Consider the following 16,462-nt stretch of genomic DNA (forward strand, 5'->3'; position numbering starts at 1 on the left):
CAGTGAAAAAAAGTTGTTAAGTAGAAAAAATAAAAAATATCCTAGGATAAACGAAAAATAAAGAAAGGGGTGCCAAAATATCAAAATTCGTTCCTGACATTGAAGAAAATGGATGCGAGCAGGATTGACTAATACACGCACACACATAGAAATGTATTAGCCAAGATACTAGAATAAAGTTCTGTTATCATTGGCATATTAATGCAATATACGTCTAATTTCATAACTATCCTTGTCTCAATGATTACATAAAATAACAATTATTATAATACGTTAGAATTTAATATTTCTTTTGTAATATAGAAAACATTATAAAGTTGAGCAAAAACGTTTTCTTAAGATGTACCACCACATTTGCATTAATAATTAAATGGATAAATAAAATTAGAGGTCATGTATGTTTGCAAATTATTAAAAGGATATAATCATTGATATTATTATTATTATTATTATTATTATTATCGTATCATAGACATTGTAATATTTAAATTTAATTGATGGGTGGTCTATTGTGCGCAAACAGGGGGTTAAAAAACGAAGAAAGAGAGATGAAATTAAGACAGAAGAAAGAGGAAAAGAGATAAATAAAGAAAAGAAAAGAGAGAGAGAGAGAGAGAGAGAGAGAGAGAAAGTAAGAAAGATAAAGCTAAAACGCCGGGCAAATTGCGCAAGCGTGAAAACGGAAACACGCTTGTTGCCTTGGTTGCTGAGAAGTACATAGCGGGCTTTGATACGCGCGACGTTAACCGGTTAGTCTCGTACAGGCACTGTTCTTCTTTAACTGTATGAAGTACGCGACACAGTTAACACTTATTTTCCTTAATAAGAAATCATTATTTTCTAAAGGTAATTCAATCGTTTATGTTTTGGGATCTCACATGTTGATTTTTCTTACGTATTGTTTGTGTGTTAATTCTTTCTCTTATATTGACTATATTTCTTACTGTTTGTACATTGCCATTGTCTTCTTGTGTGTTATATTCTATTTATATATTTTTTTTATGTGTATCAGAAATTGAGAAAAAAATTATGGCAACATCAAGGAAAACGAGATCTTATATATCATCCGCAGCAGACGTTGATCCAATTGTAAAAACGACGTGGGATGAGGATAAGGATGTTAGTGATCAGATGAAGAACAGTTTAACCTCGTACGATGACTCGTTGATAAATTGTAAAACTAACGGTTATGCTGTATTGCAGAGCAATGGTCATGTACGGGTAAGTGTAGTGGTGCATCTAGCCAGCCCTCTGTGTCACATGTGAGACTATGCGGCACTGCTACTTTATCATGTTTCTTTTTATCACCGATTAGATGATTTCTTGTTTTTTCTTAATGTTTAATATGTCTAATCACTAATTCACTTTGTAAAGAAATTATTAATTATTTTTCTTCTTTTTTTTTTTTTAATCTTTTTTTTCTTTAAACGTTTTCTCTTTTATTTCCCCTACAATCGATTTATCTCATCGACCTTATTTTTAGTATCACTATACTATTATAACATTATCCCAAATTTCTAACATAATTATATATGTGGGTTATATAAAATATATGATATTATATATTTAATTATTTCCTCATTTGATAAAGTAGTTTTCATTATTATTATTATTATTATTATTATTATTATTATTATTATTATTATTATTCTTTTGTTTTTAATAGAATTCTATTATTTTATTTTTTTTATTATTATTATTACAATTATTTTTTATACAATCAAACAATTTCTTTCATTGACCTTATTATTCACGTAACTGTACGCATTTATCCAACGTTTTTTAAATTGATTATTCGATTTTTAAATACATCTTCTAATTAATCTCAGTTGTAGAATAATATTTGATCATTAAACCAACAGTTTGATTGATATCAAATTTACAAAGTAAAGTATCTCTTTTTTTTTCTTTTCTTTTTCTTAGAATGATTACTCAATTTATACAATTTTTGCATACTAATATAATTTTATTGATACGAACATGTATATATATATATATATATATAATTCTGTGTAAAATATTTACCAGAAAATTTTTTTTATTTGTTATCACATATTATCACATTTTATTATTTTTTTTTCTATTTTATAAAACTTGCATTAGAAAAAGATAAAAAGTTAATCATACTTAATTAGAACTAATATCTCAATATATAATGTCTTCTAAATTTAAAATAAATTAATATAATAATTTATATAATAATATAATAATAATTAATATAATAATATAAAATATTGTATTCTAAAAAAAAAATCTAACTTTACTAATAAAGAAGTATCTGTATTTGTAAATATTTACAAAAATTTGATATGAATTAAGTTATTTTATCATTTTATAGATATATATATATATATATATATATAATACAAAAACTAGTATATCTTTTTTATTTTGATAAGAAAGTCTTGAAATAATGATATAATAAATATAAAAATGAAAATATCTCTATGTATGTTTCAGTGTTCCAAGAATCATACAAATGATATAAAAAAAAGTTCACTTGAAACACAAGTTCACTCGAAAGAATCCTTTGAGAAGGTTACATTTATAACTAAAGTATTAACATACATTGGCTTTTACATTCTTATGATTTTAGGTGTTGTAAATCAATTTTTCTTTACACCAAAAGTAGCTCAGGAAAAGAATCGCCAAGTAAGATCAATTCATATAAAAAACAATAGCATTTAATATGTACTATATATATATATATATATATATATATATATATATATATATATATATATGTATATGTATATATTATTAATTTCAGGGTTACGCACCACTGTATAATCATTTTGAAAAATTTTATCTTCTATACGTCTACAGAAGAGTAAGGGATTGTTGGAATAGACCAATATGTTCTGTACCTGGTGCAGTGGTTACGTTAAAAGATCGTGTCACTCATGATTATGGTTGGACCTTTCAGTAAGTGACTATAAAGAAATCTATTCAATTATTAATCGTTAATATTAATGAGACATAACGTATTGACAGGTTTACTGGATCTGAAAGACATTGTATAAATTTGGGATCTTACAATTATTTAGGCTTTGCAGAATCAACTGGAGAATGTACAGAACAAAGTGTTGAGATTATCAAAAGATTAGGTTGTGCAACCTGCAGTAATCGTCTTGAATTAGGTAAAAATATATATATATTTGTTGTTGTTGTTGTTGTTGTAATACTTAATAGATTTAAATTAAATTTCAATTATAAGAATTCTTTGTCTATTAGGAAACTTGCCTATCCATGAAGATTTAGAAAAATTAACAGCTCGGTTTTTGGGAGTCGAAGATGCCATAGTATTTGGAATGGGATTTGCTACAAACGCATTAAATTTACCATGTCTTGTTGATAAAGACTGTTTGGTGGTAAGCGATGAGAAAAATCATGCATCGCTTATACTTGGATTAAGATTATCAGGAGCAACGGCACGTGTTTTTAAACATAACAGTAAGAGTGGATATACTATTTTACAAATGATATGAATGAATTGGTAAAAAATACGCGCATGTGTCTAAATTATTGCAGATGTAAAACATTTGGAAGATATATTAAAGAAAGCAATAGTTTACGGTCAACCCAAAACCGGTAAACCATGGAAGAAAATAGTTATAATAGTCGAGGGCATTTATTCGATGGAAGGATCTATAGTACACCTTCCTGAAATTATAGAACTGAAAAAAAGTACAAAGTTGGTATAATTTTGGAATATTGAATTTTGTCAACAATTCACAATCTCATAAAGTATAATAATATTAACGATTAACCATAATTATATTATATATTTCATATATGTCATAATATTATATTAATCACAAATTGTTGAAATTATTTAATAATTCTTCGTAATTATTTATATTTTTATCATCTTATGCAAGAAATAAGATTGATATAAAAATTACATTTAAAACTAAAGATTACAATTGTAAATAATTGATAAATAATTCATTATTATTGTGAAATTTTATAGGCTTATCTTTATATGGACGAGGCTCATAGTATCGGTGCAATAGGAAAAAATGGCCGAGGAGTTTGTGATTATTATGGTATAGATCCTCGTGAAGTTGATATACTAATGGGAACATTTACAAAAAGTTTTGGATCTGCTGGAGGATATATAGCCGGATCAAAAGTATGATTTAATAATAAATGATTATCTTTTTCTGCTATATTCTATTTATCATTTATAACATTATATTTATTTTGTTTATAGACTTTAATCAATTATTTACGGGTACATAGTCATGCTCATACTTATGCAAGTTCCATGTCGCCTCCAATAGCGCAACAAATTATCGCATCTATGAAAATCATCTCAGGTGAGGATGGATCTGATGCCGGAAAGAAACGTCTCAAACAATTGGCAAGGAATGTCAGATATTTTAGACGTAGGTTGAATCAAATCGGTGTTATTATTTATGGAAATGAAGATTCACCTATAGCACCGATGCTAGTTTATTTATTTTCCAAAGTTTGGTACGTTTTAATCATTTTTATGTCATATTTAAAACAAATAGAAAAAGAAAAGAGAGATAAGATTCAAATTCAAATGAAAAATATTGATGATATAACAGGGCAGTAGTACGTGGTTTTACAAAATATAATATAGCAACGGTCGGCGTTGGATTTCCTGCAACACCTCTAATGGAAGCTAGAATACGCTTTTGTCTTTCTGCTTCACACACAAAGGAACACTTAGATTATGTAAGTAACAATCATCGATGAATATACATTTGTTTCTTTTTTCTTTTCATTTTTTTTATTAACGTGATGCTTTTCATATATTTTTCAGGTGTTATTACACGTTGAAAAACTAGCTAATAAATTTGGATTAAAGTATTCGCGCAAACCTCGTGATCCAAATCCTATAGAGTATTATTCTGATAATGAAACGGAATGACCTACCTCATAGCTTAGTAAATCTCTTTAATTAGTTCATTTTCTTTTTCTGTCTTTTTGTTCCAAGATTTTTAAAGATATCTCTAAAAGCTTTAAAACAGTCACAATATAACTTTACATAAGATTCGTATGATAATAACAAATGAAAATATAAGTATTAAATTATTTAGATGATTGTTATTATATAATTAAAATGCATTAGTTTTGAAAAACATTATTTTTAGTTCAAAGCTATGCAATCAATTGAAATAATTAAAAAAATTTAAAATCAAGTTAAAAGTGCTTACGAAACTATGTATATTCCACAAGTAAAGTTCTTAGCATTCAATCATTTTTTTGTCCAACACGAAATTAGATTTTTTGAGCACCATCGCAATTTTTTTCAAGCATTTATCAATATATGTATACTTATTCTTACATTATTAATTCTTACAAATATTACTTACACAGAAATTAAAAATTGTCCAAGCAACGTATATCAGTGATGCGAGTTTTATTAATGAAACAGGAAAAAAAAAATAAAAATTAAGATAATAATATTTCACAAAATTTAATATTTACTACTGTAGTAAATATATATATATATTGCTATTTATATTATTAATATACACAATATTGTACGATAAAAAAATAATATAGTTATTTATATTATTTTATTATCTATAACGTGTAATATATACAGAATAAGAATAACTTGCTATTCTGTTTAAAAAGAAAAGTGCAACTTATCGTACACTTATAAAAATGAAAAATTATCGATAGTCATAGTGATAAAAGGTTTCCTTATCATTTTACTTTCAAGAGTTATTGTATTATATTCTTATCATTTCAAATGATAAAAAAAAAAAAAACAAGAATGTGAATTATTTATTTTTAATTATATGAAACATTATCAAATTTAAAACTATGATATTTTTCAATGATGGATGTTTTGCAGTTAATTTCATTTCAAATAATTGATGTCAATGATTTTATATTTTATTTAACAGATATTTCATGTAGTAGGGCTCTTTAAATTTTTTCATTTGATGAGATCGTTAACTACACTTTAAAAAGCCCTATTATATATGAATATTTAAAGATTTCAAAAATGCACAAAACTTTTCAATTGTATAATTTACGAATTAGATTGAAAAATATTATTTCTCAAACACAAAATTATATTTAACGATTTATAATAAGTTTGGTAGAATTTTCTAAATCATGTTTTTTTCTTTTTTTAATATGTATTAATAATATAAATATTAACAAAAGATATCAAATTTTGTATAAATTTCATAAAGAACTTTTTCTTGTTATACTTCAATATTTTCTATATAATATGGCTTGATATAAAATTTCTTATATATATATATATATATATATATTAGATTTTAAATCTTTTTATCTAAATCATAAGTATTTTAATACATCAACTTTTTGACAAGTAAAATTGATAAAGGAATTTGATTGAAAATTTATTCAATTAAAAAGAACAAAAATTAGAATGATTCATATCAATATATTCATTAACTGCAACCTCAAAAAGACTATGTAATTCATTTATTATCATTACTGATATTTATTAGCGAATTATAGTGGGTGATTGGTTAATGAATATAATTCGTTCAAAAACAATGTTTGGCAGCAAAATATAATTCTACAAACCTTACATGATTTGTCTCTTCTTTTTGTTGCATTTGTTCTGCAAGATATTAATTATCCAAATACAAATTTGTTATCCGATTTGTTCGTTGCCCAAACTATTAATTAACCAATCATTCTCTGTATATATTTTCTATTATACAACTATCTTGAATATTGTGATTTTGTTGTGTACCTCTTTTATTATAATGTTGCTATAATGACATAGATTATTTTAATTCCTCTAACTAATTATTACAATTAATCATACAAATTAATTTTAATGTTTACCTGCAAATATACAAATATGTTTTTTTCTGTTTTCTTTTTATATATATATATATATATAAATTGCAAATTTATTTTTCTAAATAAATGAATTATATCAAAGCTAACAAATAAAAATTTAATCTTATGATTATTTAAATATTGTTATACATTTAAAAAATTTATCATATACACACACACGTAAATAATATTTTATTCTTTAATATTGCGAATAATATCTTGTATTCTATTTAATATAATAACGTTAGTGGATACACAATGCTCTGCATCATATGGTGGTTTTATGGAAACACTGTCTTCGATACATAAAATATCATCGATATCTACAACTGGAAATCTAGATTTTAATAAATAATCTTTAACAATATTTTTTCTTTTCTTAATATCCGATAATGATAGCTGATTGTTTGGCAATTGGAATAACTCTGGTAAAGATGTTTCCGCTTGTGTAGTTAATTCAATATTCTTTATTGCATGTCCAAATACTAGTTTTAAATTTTGATGATTGTCTTCTTTAGTTTCTAAAAGTACTACACTATAAAAAAAAATGATTATAATGAAAAGATTTAATCGATTATTATTTAGTACAATTAAAAATGTATTATGTGTAAATAGCAGCAGAAACAACAATCATTACTACTTACTACTGCTATTATTGCTACATAAAATTTCATTTTAAAAAGTAAATATAATATAAACACGTTGAAAAAGAAAAAAAACATTATAATCGTTTTACCTTTCTGAAACTGGATCTACGGTATATACAATACCAGTATATAAGCTTCCATCGTCAGCAGTAATTTTGGCTTCTTTTCCTATATAACTTTTAAAAAGTAAAGGATTATTTTTGTATATATTATGAGAAAATTTGGTTTGATCATCTGTTTTTGTGGAATACATGTCAACCATGATTGTAATTACAGTAGCTAACCTCTCTTCTACACTGTTTAACTTATAATTTCTCTTAAATTAACACTTTAATTCACTTTTAATAAAAATATGAATTATCACTTAGAAATTATGATTTTTATACTAAATATTTAATAATTAATTTATCGAACAACTATACTTCAAACGAGAATTTATGTCGATCTTAATTAAGAAGCGAAAAATTCAAAAAATAAATAAATAGAGACTGCTGCAACCGACGGTGCTGTCACCTACATTGACATTTATAAAGGCGCGAACTTCAATCGACACAAAGATGATGCTAATATCTTTTCAGAAGTATTGATTATTGCAATTACATTATTAAGTAAATGAAATTATTGATTATAAAAATGATGAATTAAATAATGAATAATTTTTCTCCTATAGAATGTTATTCGATTTTAATAATTATTTTCATTCTGTTTACTTTACATATTATTGATATTCTATTATATTTCCATTTGTTATATAATGATCATCATATGAAAGTGGGTTTGACCTAATAAGTAATCTTTATGGATTTTTTGATTGCTATTACTAATAATTTATTTTAAAACGGGGAAATATAACACGAAGTTAAGAGTAAACAGGGTAACACATAACATTAAATACATTACAGTTGTTAAACGGAATTAGAATGTTACACCTCAAATACTTTCATCTAAGTAACGTTTTCAAGTTAAAGTCAAATTATTTCACAGAAGAGAAATTACGTTTAATATTCATATCTGAACAAAAATACTTGTTCATTTTTTCTTTTTCCTTAATTTTAAACACCTGTATTTTAAATGATACATTAATCATTTCTAAAATTATTGTATAAAAAGTACTTGTACATGAGATAAAGAGAAAGAAAGAAAGAGAGACAGAAAGGGGATAGAGAGAAAGAGAGAGAAAGAGAGAGAGAGAGAGAATACATCAGATCACATTAGGAACAATAGTATCATTGTAAAAAGAAATACCCTATTTATAATTATTTAAATATCTTGTATTATTATTATAATTATTATCATTATACTATTACTATATTACTATTATTTTCATCATCTCATAAACATTTTACAATTAAAATTTACTGGAAAAAAAGTTCTTTTTCAAAAACTATACATATATATTGTCATTTTGAATCATAATATCATTTTATGTAAAAATCTATTTTAATTAGACATTAAATACTTTGCACAGTGGTATGTGAAATAATTGTATAGGTACAAAAAACGTTTGGTGAATGGGGTAAAAGGAATACCAAACGTTTTAAGTAACAATACTGGATATTTAAATAATAACGCAATATAGGGTGATCGTGTAATAATGTTACGTGTATTCTGACCATTTAAAATGGTTTTAATGGAAAGAAATAAATCCATACTTATAAATTATTCGAATTACTTAATAATGCGACAAAATAAGATTAACAAATGCCTAGTAGACAATAATAGGCCAAGGGATAATTGCACCTTACACGTCTTGGCTGCACCTCCATCTCTGCTAATCACAATTATGCACACTTTCGAATGGAATAATCAAGCAGATAAAAAGGGCTGCCAATCGGGCTGCTTCGCTTTTTGGTCTATTGGAAAAATTCAATCGGCGATGCATTGATAGAAACATTTTTAAGTTGACAGTAGTATGTTCGACTCTCCGTAAATATATTTATCATATTTTTGTTTGTTTGTTTTTTTTTTCTTTTTTCAATTACGATATACAGACCATATATCACGTATGCTTATTAAAAAAAAAAAAAAAAAGTGCCGCTCACTGAAGGAGTTCGAACATTATGGACACCCTGCCGGTAAGGCCACTACATACACCGCACGCGAAACTATACCTAAGATAGGCACATACACTATATATTACCTAATTATAATTTGTAAGTGCATGTCTGGGATATGTCTTGAATGAATTTTTAACATATTTGATATTGGGACTATTGAACATCACGTAATTTTAGTTTTATTCTTCCTGAATGCTGGAAAATGAAGTTTCCTGCGTCGGCGTTTTACTTCTTCATTGTCAGCTGTTGAATTGGAATCTGTCGATAGCGTTTCATCGTCCATCGACATCACAGTGGGTAGTTCTTTGAGTGGCCTTTTCGCTAAGAGAGCACGATATCCTGATTTCTCAGACATATCTAATGAGTTTTCCGAATATGAAGTCTTTGATAGGAATGATGAAGTTGTTTTATCGTCAACTATGGCCATGTTGGTTTCCTGACTATATGATCGAGTCATACCAGTCTTCTCTTTAATCGACGGTACCATAGTACTTTCTTCATTGCTGTCACCAACCGTAAAATGAACGACTTCGGGCGGAGTATCCTTACCTGTTTCACCGCTAGACGAGTCAGGTGGTATAGATGATTCCTTCCAATTCATGTTCTCCAACATACCTGTGAATAATAATGCCATATGGCATAACTCATTAAAATCTAATTAATATAAATAATACAATATCAAAACAAAAGGAAACTGTAAATAACGTAAGTTCTTTAATATCGTCGTTAGTAATCTATTTTATATAGTAAAAAGGTATTTTATATATATAAAAACAATCCATTTAATTTATCCATACAATAATTGTATTTTATAAAAATAGTGTGTATATATATATTATATACATTTTACGTTTCTATACATTATATATATATATATATATATATATATATATATATATATATGTATATCTATACATTAATAAATCAAATGTATAGTACAAGATTTAAACAGATAATATGATAAATGGTAGGAAAGTAAACATTTGGATAACTTGAATAACTTCAATACTAACAGTATTTATATTCTCCAAAATGATTAAAATATGATTTCTACAATACGCATTATATATATGTAAGTATCTGCATGATGCATCAAAATTAATCAGTCTAAGTTTTCATGCATCTCCGTGTCTATCTTACCTGCAGCACCAGGGGATGATGATGTATATATTGAACTTGTATCGTCATCCAAATCATCTTGACTACTGAGTCGACCTATAAATAATAAATAATAATTAATATAATGTAAGTATAGCACTTTTTAAATAAAAACTATGCGTATAACATATGTTGTTCATTAAATACCTCTTAATCCAAAACCACGACCATTGGATGCTCCTCTGTACAACATAGTTTCTAAATAATTCAAACCATTGTTATTAATTATGTTGAAGCCACACAAAAGTTCAATTTGTTTCCAACGGTGAACACGTTCTTGCAATTCAACAGTAACTTCGTTTAATGATGTCCTCGCTTCAACTATACTTTTATCAACTTCGTCAATGGACTTCCCATGAGTGGAAACAAATGCTCCAACTAAACTCGATCGTTTTTTTCGTAATTTTTCGCACTAATATTATGTAATAAATATAATATATATTATCTATATATATAATTGATTTATAAGGAAGACATTTAATAATCGACTTACAGCTTCTCGCGCTTGTTGCAATTGTTTCTCCGCTGATATTTTTTTCTTCATATACGCTTTATTTTCAATTTCGTGAGTCAATTGTAGCCAATGTTGAAGCCCAGCAGGTGGTGACCAACATCTATCTTCAAGTTCACCTTCCGCTCTTTGTAATTCTAATTTCAACATCTACAAATTAACGTTACAATATAAAAACATTGAAAATGTATTTTATTAATATATCATAGATTAATAAAATTTAATATTATATTAACTTCTATTTCTGCTTTTAACTGTGATACTTCAACATCCGAATACGAAGTATGTAATCCTAGAGTACCATCTTGTAAACGTTTTTCCAAATTCTTTTTTTCAGTAGCCGCAGATTCCTGTTCCATTTTTGCTCGTTCTAATTCTTTCTACAAATGGTTACGATAATGTTAGAAAAATAATTGTTAGAATATAAATATATTATTGTAATTATACTAAAGTTTACTTGTAAATTTTCCAATGCAAGTTCCGCTTTGTGTAAACTTTCCATATCTTTCATCATTCTGTGCAAATGTTTCTGTGAACTTTTTTTTGTTGATATACATACCAACATCCAATTAATGCTCCAAATAATAATATAACCAGTATTAAATCTTTGATGCCATGTCCGGTATCTGTTGACGTCATTATCGAGAAGAAATAAAATATAATTAATATTTATTTTATTATATATCTAATTATTTAATAATAATATTACCTTTTGGAGGACCAAATAGTACAACATCCATTGCTTTAACAGCAATTTTTTGCTTGTGTATGGGATCTTTAATTCCCAAAAAACTACTAAGGTAGTGCCCATTGTTGACGGCCAATCTAATGATATCAAAAAAGGAAATATATATAATGTCTAAAATAATATTAATGATACACACATGCAATTTATTATATTAATTTCATTGTGTTGTGAGATTACAAAATATGTAAGTAAAATTAATGACATACTAAAATGAATTATTATTAGTAATGTGATATATATAATGAAACAATAAAGCGTATATACTAATTTATCTATCTTTTTAAAGAAAATATAAACATTATTTATATATAATCTTATAAATTCAATTAATTTCTACGGAATATAAAATAAAAGGCTAAATCTAACGATAACATATATTTTTACAAATTAAAGGTATACGAGAATAGATAAAAATATCAAATAATTCCCTGATAAAAATATAACAAAATTATATTGAACTTAAAAATAATTTGAAAATTGTAAGACTTTGAAATCTGCAAATAAATTGAATCATGCGTAATACTTAAAATAAAATCTAATACTACTAAAAAAAAAAAAAAGAGATAATATCTTTTATAAATCATAGATTCTACCACGTAATTAAAGACACGAAAAAAGATAAGAATATTTTAAAATATATATATAATATATATCTCTACTTCCTATACACTGATACTATTCTTACCATTGTCCTTTATTCGATATAATTTTCAAATCTATTTAATTTATACAACAAATATTTGTCAATTAACGATTACGAATATTTGTTGCTTTTATTATCCATTTGAGTCTCAAGGGTTTTTCAAAAAATCGTCAAGAAATTTGAACAGCACAATCACACTGCTTGGGACTCAAACGATTATTCTTTAGAAATTTGTTTATTATATTAAATTGGAGAAGTTCGCATATCTTTTCTTCCAATACCCTTTGTCGTCCCTCTCTCGATGGAACAGTGGCTAATCGCTATCTTATAATATCAATTAAATGATGATACTGTTACATATATTTATCATTCGGTTGTATATAATATATATATATATATATATATATTCATCATTATTGGTACATCAAATTTGTTGATCTTTAAATGAGTATATTTAATTTAGAAACTTATATTTTTTAAAAAGAAATTTCTTTTATTATTTTCCTAATAATAATTTGTAATATGGTGCAGAGAGAGTACAACCTTCATCTTATTGATTTTACGATATACTTTCTTTTCCTATTAAGAATTATTCCTCATTTTCTTATGCATGTATATATCTTTATGCATAAGTATACTTAAATATAAATTTTATCATTCTATCCTAATTTGATATACAAGAAAAATATTTTATAAAACATCGTTTACACGATATGTCTCTTCAGATTGATATTTTGTTGTTTTCATTGAATTATAGATTTTCGTCGCTATAATTAACTTCGTTACATACCCCGATTACAAATGGCACAACCCATAGAGGAAGTCACTGTATTTTCCCATTTTCGGAATTTTCTTCATATTGCGATGCAGAGAACACCCGATCATATAAATTTGCCTCTTTGCCAGATCCATTAGTATTCCTTGGTAACAGCCATGTATCCTTTTAGATATTATAAGCAAGACTGAGAGTGTGTCTCAGGAATGCGTCTAAAAACATCAAAAGACTATGTCTAGGAAATATGTTGTGTTAAAAGAACATCGGCAAAAGAAGTATCGATGTAATTGTTTTGAGAGACTTCCTTTCTTTACTATAATAATTAAGAAAGGAACTATTTCATTGAAAGTACATGTACACCATTGTTTTTTTTTTTTTTTTTTTTTTTTATATATATATATATATAAATAACATTCATTTAAATAAAAAGGAGTGCGAGTGCAAATAAATTGTTTCTTGCTTTCTATATCCTTTACTCACCTCTCCCAATTTTTCTGTTATACGGCTAAGTTTTGCTTCGTAACTATAGTACGTACTAATCATGAATCCAATGCTATAAGCACATGATATTATTACTGACAAAATTAATAAAAGATATTTAAAAAAGATAAAAAAAGAAAGAACGTATCACAAAGAATGCAATGATGTTTTTACTTTTTCTCTTTCAATGATTTCAATTATTTATATTAAATAACGGTAAGTCTTTTTTGTAAATTTAATTACCAATCGCTCTGTACAATTTATATTTTTTTTGTTACCTATGCGTAAACAACGCTCTTTAAAAATTGCAGATTACTCAAAGTTTAACCGAATATATTGTACATATTATGTAACAGTATCACATATACAAGTTTTTTAAAGTTTTTAAAGATTTTTTTGAAAATAGAAAAATTGTTTCTTTATTTTTCATTCATTATAGCCATATATTTCAAAGAAGAGCAGATTATTTATCCGCTACTATTTTATGGCTAAATAGATGGAAGAAAAGGTACGACAAACACCAGTTGAACGTTTCTGATTAAAAATTTGTTTAAATCCTAAAAATAGGAAAAAGTATAATATGAAACTATAATGCATTATATCTTACACATCTACGATCAAATAATAAACATTGTTATGAATATTATTTCAATTGATATCTTTGTATATATATATATTTATAAATTAGATTTCAAAGTCTTCAAATGGGAATTACTTAATACATTATTTCTTAATATAATTGCAATCTTTAATCGTATTAAATAACTAAACGGAATAAGAGAGGCTAATTAAAAAGGAAAGAAAATCATGAGTTAAAATAATAATTAATATATGATTGATAATAATAGAATGATATAGAAAATATGAAGAAACTACCATGATATTAAAACATTCGCTTCATGCCTAAGTTTTGATAACTCTGTCCAACGAAGAGAACGAGTTGCATAGATGAAAATGATCAATCTTATTAACAAAATGATAAGCAGTCAAGTTTATTATGGAATATAGAATTTTTGAAACATGTTTAATGCTTTTGTACGTAATTATACTACCTTGGCAGTGTAGCACCAGTCACACGATGTTGTATAAATGTAGGTACATACTGAGGAAGCTCAACAATTGTGGTCAACCATTCTATCGTTTGTTCTGTGGTCCAATTATAAACCTAATTAAAAAGTTTTAAATAATTTTTTATTAAAATATTTCTATCATGGAATAATATAAAACAAATTGTTTAGCACGTTGTACCTCTGATTTAACCCATAACTCCCAAAGTTCCTGTACACTGATATGCATATCATCATTACGATGAAAAGCTCTCTGTCTTCTTTCATAACCAGCTTCATATTGTAATTCTTCTCTTAGAAACTATTAATTAGAAATAAAAACATATTAACAAATATACTTTATATAGAGAAAATGTGTATAAATAAAATCATTTTATCTTACATCATTTGATTCCGAAAGATCTATGTTCCCATTAGCATCGTCGTCTAACTGACTATGTAATAATTTAATAGCTTCTAAACCCTGTCGATCTTGGGTACTCATTCTCAAACAAGTTAGATCATCGTTGCAAGTATCCGTATCTGTAAGAAATGAAAAATTATCCTGTTATTCATTTAATAATTTTCAAAAGAAAAGAAACAAGAATTAGTTTGTAATATTTAAAAGTAGCATTTAACATTAGTGATTGGATAAGAAAAAGAATGTATCTATAGTACTAAAATACTAGTTAGTATTATATAGCTACTAAGTCAATTACTATATGACAAGGTCATCAAGATATTATGATTCTACGTACTTAATGATATGCATTAATGACATAAATAGTAAATACCAAACTACAATTATACAGAGAAATAAAAAATCAATTAATCTTATGAGTATTGCACGTATGAATATTTTTCAATATATATATATATATATATATTTCTTAACAAATTAATTTCAATATAAATAAAAAGTATAATAAAAAATTTAATGTACAATAGAATAAAATCTGATAGACATATATGCATCATATTATTATTCTTAGAGTTGTTTCTCTCGAATTTCTCAGATTTGCAGACGATTTAGCTGTTACTGAATCATTAAGTACATATATTTAAACATGAATAATTGGGAGAATGCCTAATCTAAAATACAACTAACATATATGCACACATATATTCTCTCATTACGTATGTAAAAAATTCCATGTTTTATAGATCATATAATTTACTTAAATTTGAAAATAAATGTCTTGCAGGATACAAACTAATAATTTAAATATATAATGGTATGTATCAAGGAGAATATTTAACATTGGCATTGGGTGTAAGGGGAAATGTTAAAAAGTAAATGAAAAGGTTTGATAGTAAAAATAAGTAAGAAGAAACTTACTCGACTCGTGAAGTACCAATTGTGCCAAGCCATCGGTAAGAGATGTGGTAAAGGTTGGTGTTTTTGAGTGGGAGCTACTGGAAGCCCCAGTTTGAATGTGCGTACTTGAATCTAAAGCTCCGCCACTTGCTGATACAATATCACACCACCAATACAATAATTGAACACTAATCAGTACAATAACATCAGCGTCCACGACTCCTCGCATTTTAGGTTAACTTCGCTTAATATTATTATGAAATATC

At 26.0% G+C, this 16,462-nt stretch overlaps 3 protein-coding genes across 3 annotated transcripts; 1 reads left to right on the forward strand and 2 right to left on the reverse strand.

Annotated features, from left to right (window-relative positions):
• The first annotated feature begins 515 nt into the window (after positions 1–515).
• lace (serine palmitoyltransferase long chain base subunit) lies at positions 516–6,567 on the forward strand. The gene is made up of 11 exons (XM_089178899.1): positions 516–846; positions 1,013–1,221; positions 2,461–2,652; positions 2,771–2,925; positions 2,995–3,140; positions 3,235–3,453; positions 3,532–3,698; positions 3,974–4,135; positions 4,217–4,479; positions 4,578–4,707; positions 4,796–6,567. The coding sequence occupies exons 1-11, from the start codon at positions 786–788 to the stop codon at positions 4,901–4,903; spliced, it is 1,812 nt and encodes a 603-aa protein (XP_089035025.1). The 5' UTR covers positions 516–785; the 3' UTR covers positions 4,904–6,567.
• Positions 6,568–6,924: 357 nt separating this feature from the next.
• Positions 6,925–7,959, reverse strand: LOC107068595 (gem-associated protein 6). The gene is made up of 2 exons (XM_015325177.2): positions 7,550–7,959; positions 6,925–7,348 (listed from the first exon to the last, which is right to left on the reverse strand). The coding sequence occupies exons 1-2, from the start codon at positions 7,720–7,722 to the stop codon at positions 7,006–7,008; spliced, it is 516 nt and encodes a 171-aa protein (XP_015180663.1). The 5' UTR covers positions 7,723–7,959; the 3' UTR covers positions 6,925–7,005.
• Positions 7,960–8,127: 168 nt separating this feature from the next.
• Positions 8,128–16,425, reverse strand: Stim (stromal interaction molecule). Its single transcript, XM_015325178.2, is given in 12 exon segments — positions 8,128–10,132; positions 10,658–10,732; positions 10,823–11,087; positions 11,169–11,336; positions 11,423–11,566; positions 11,644–11,723; positions 11,726–11,812; positions 11,896–12,011; positions 14,885–14,997; positions 15,081–15,200; positions 15,282–15,421; positions 16,218–16,425. Coding segments are annotated over 12 exon segments (1,968 nt in total). The 3' UTR covers positions 8,128–9,680.
• Between the last annotated feature and the right edge of the window lie 37 nt (positions 16,426–16,462).

The sequence above is a fragment of the Polistes dominula genome, unplaced genomic scaffold, assembly GCF_049000335.1.
Source record: "Polistes dominula isolate Pdom_NZ unplaced genomic scaffold, Pdom_raw_medaka contig_18, whole genome shotgun sequence".
Classification (NCBI taxonomy): domain Eukaryota; kingdom Metazoa; phylum Arthropoda; class Insecta; order Hymenoptera; family Vespidae; genus Polistes; species Polistes dominula.

What these genes read in the sequence shown, in the direction of transcription:
- LOC107068595 (XM_015325177.2), bottom strand. Translation starts at nt 7,722, where the DNA reads ATGGTTGACATGTATTCCACAAAAACAGATGATCAAACCAAATTTTCT. An exon ending in GTAGATCCAGTTTCAGAAAG is followed by an intron (nt 7,349 to 7,549) that starts GTAAAACGATTA and finishes TTTTTTTTATAG; the next exon opens with TGTAGTACTTTTAGAAACTA.
- lace (XM_089178899.1), top strand. Translation starts at nt 786, where the DNA reads ATGAAGTACGCGACACAGTTAACACTTATTTTCCTTAATAAGAAATCA. An exon ending in CAGTAATCGTCTTGAATTAG is followed by an intron (nt 3,141 to 3,234) that starts GTAAAAATATAT and finishes TTTGTCTATTAG; the next exon opens with GAAACTTGCCTATCCATGAA. An exon ending in TATTTATTTTCCAAAGTTTG is followed by an intron (nt 4,480 to 4,577) that starts GTACGTTTTAAT and finishes ATGATATAACAG; the next exon opens with GGCAGTAGTACGTGGTTTTA.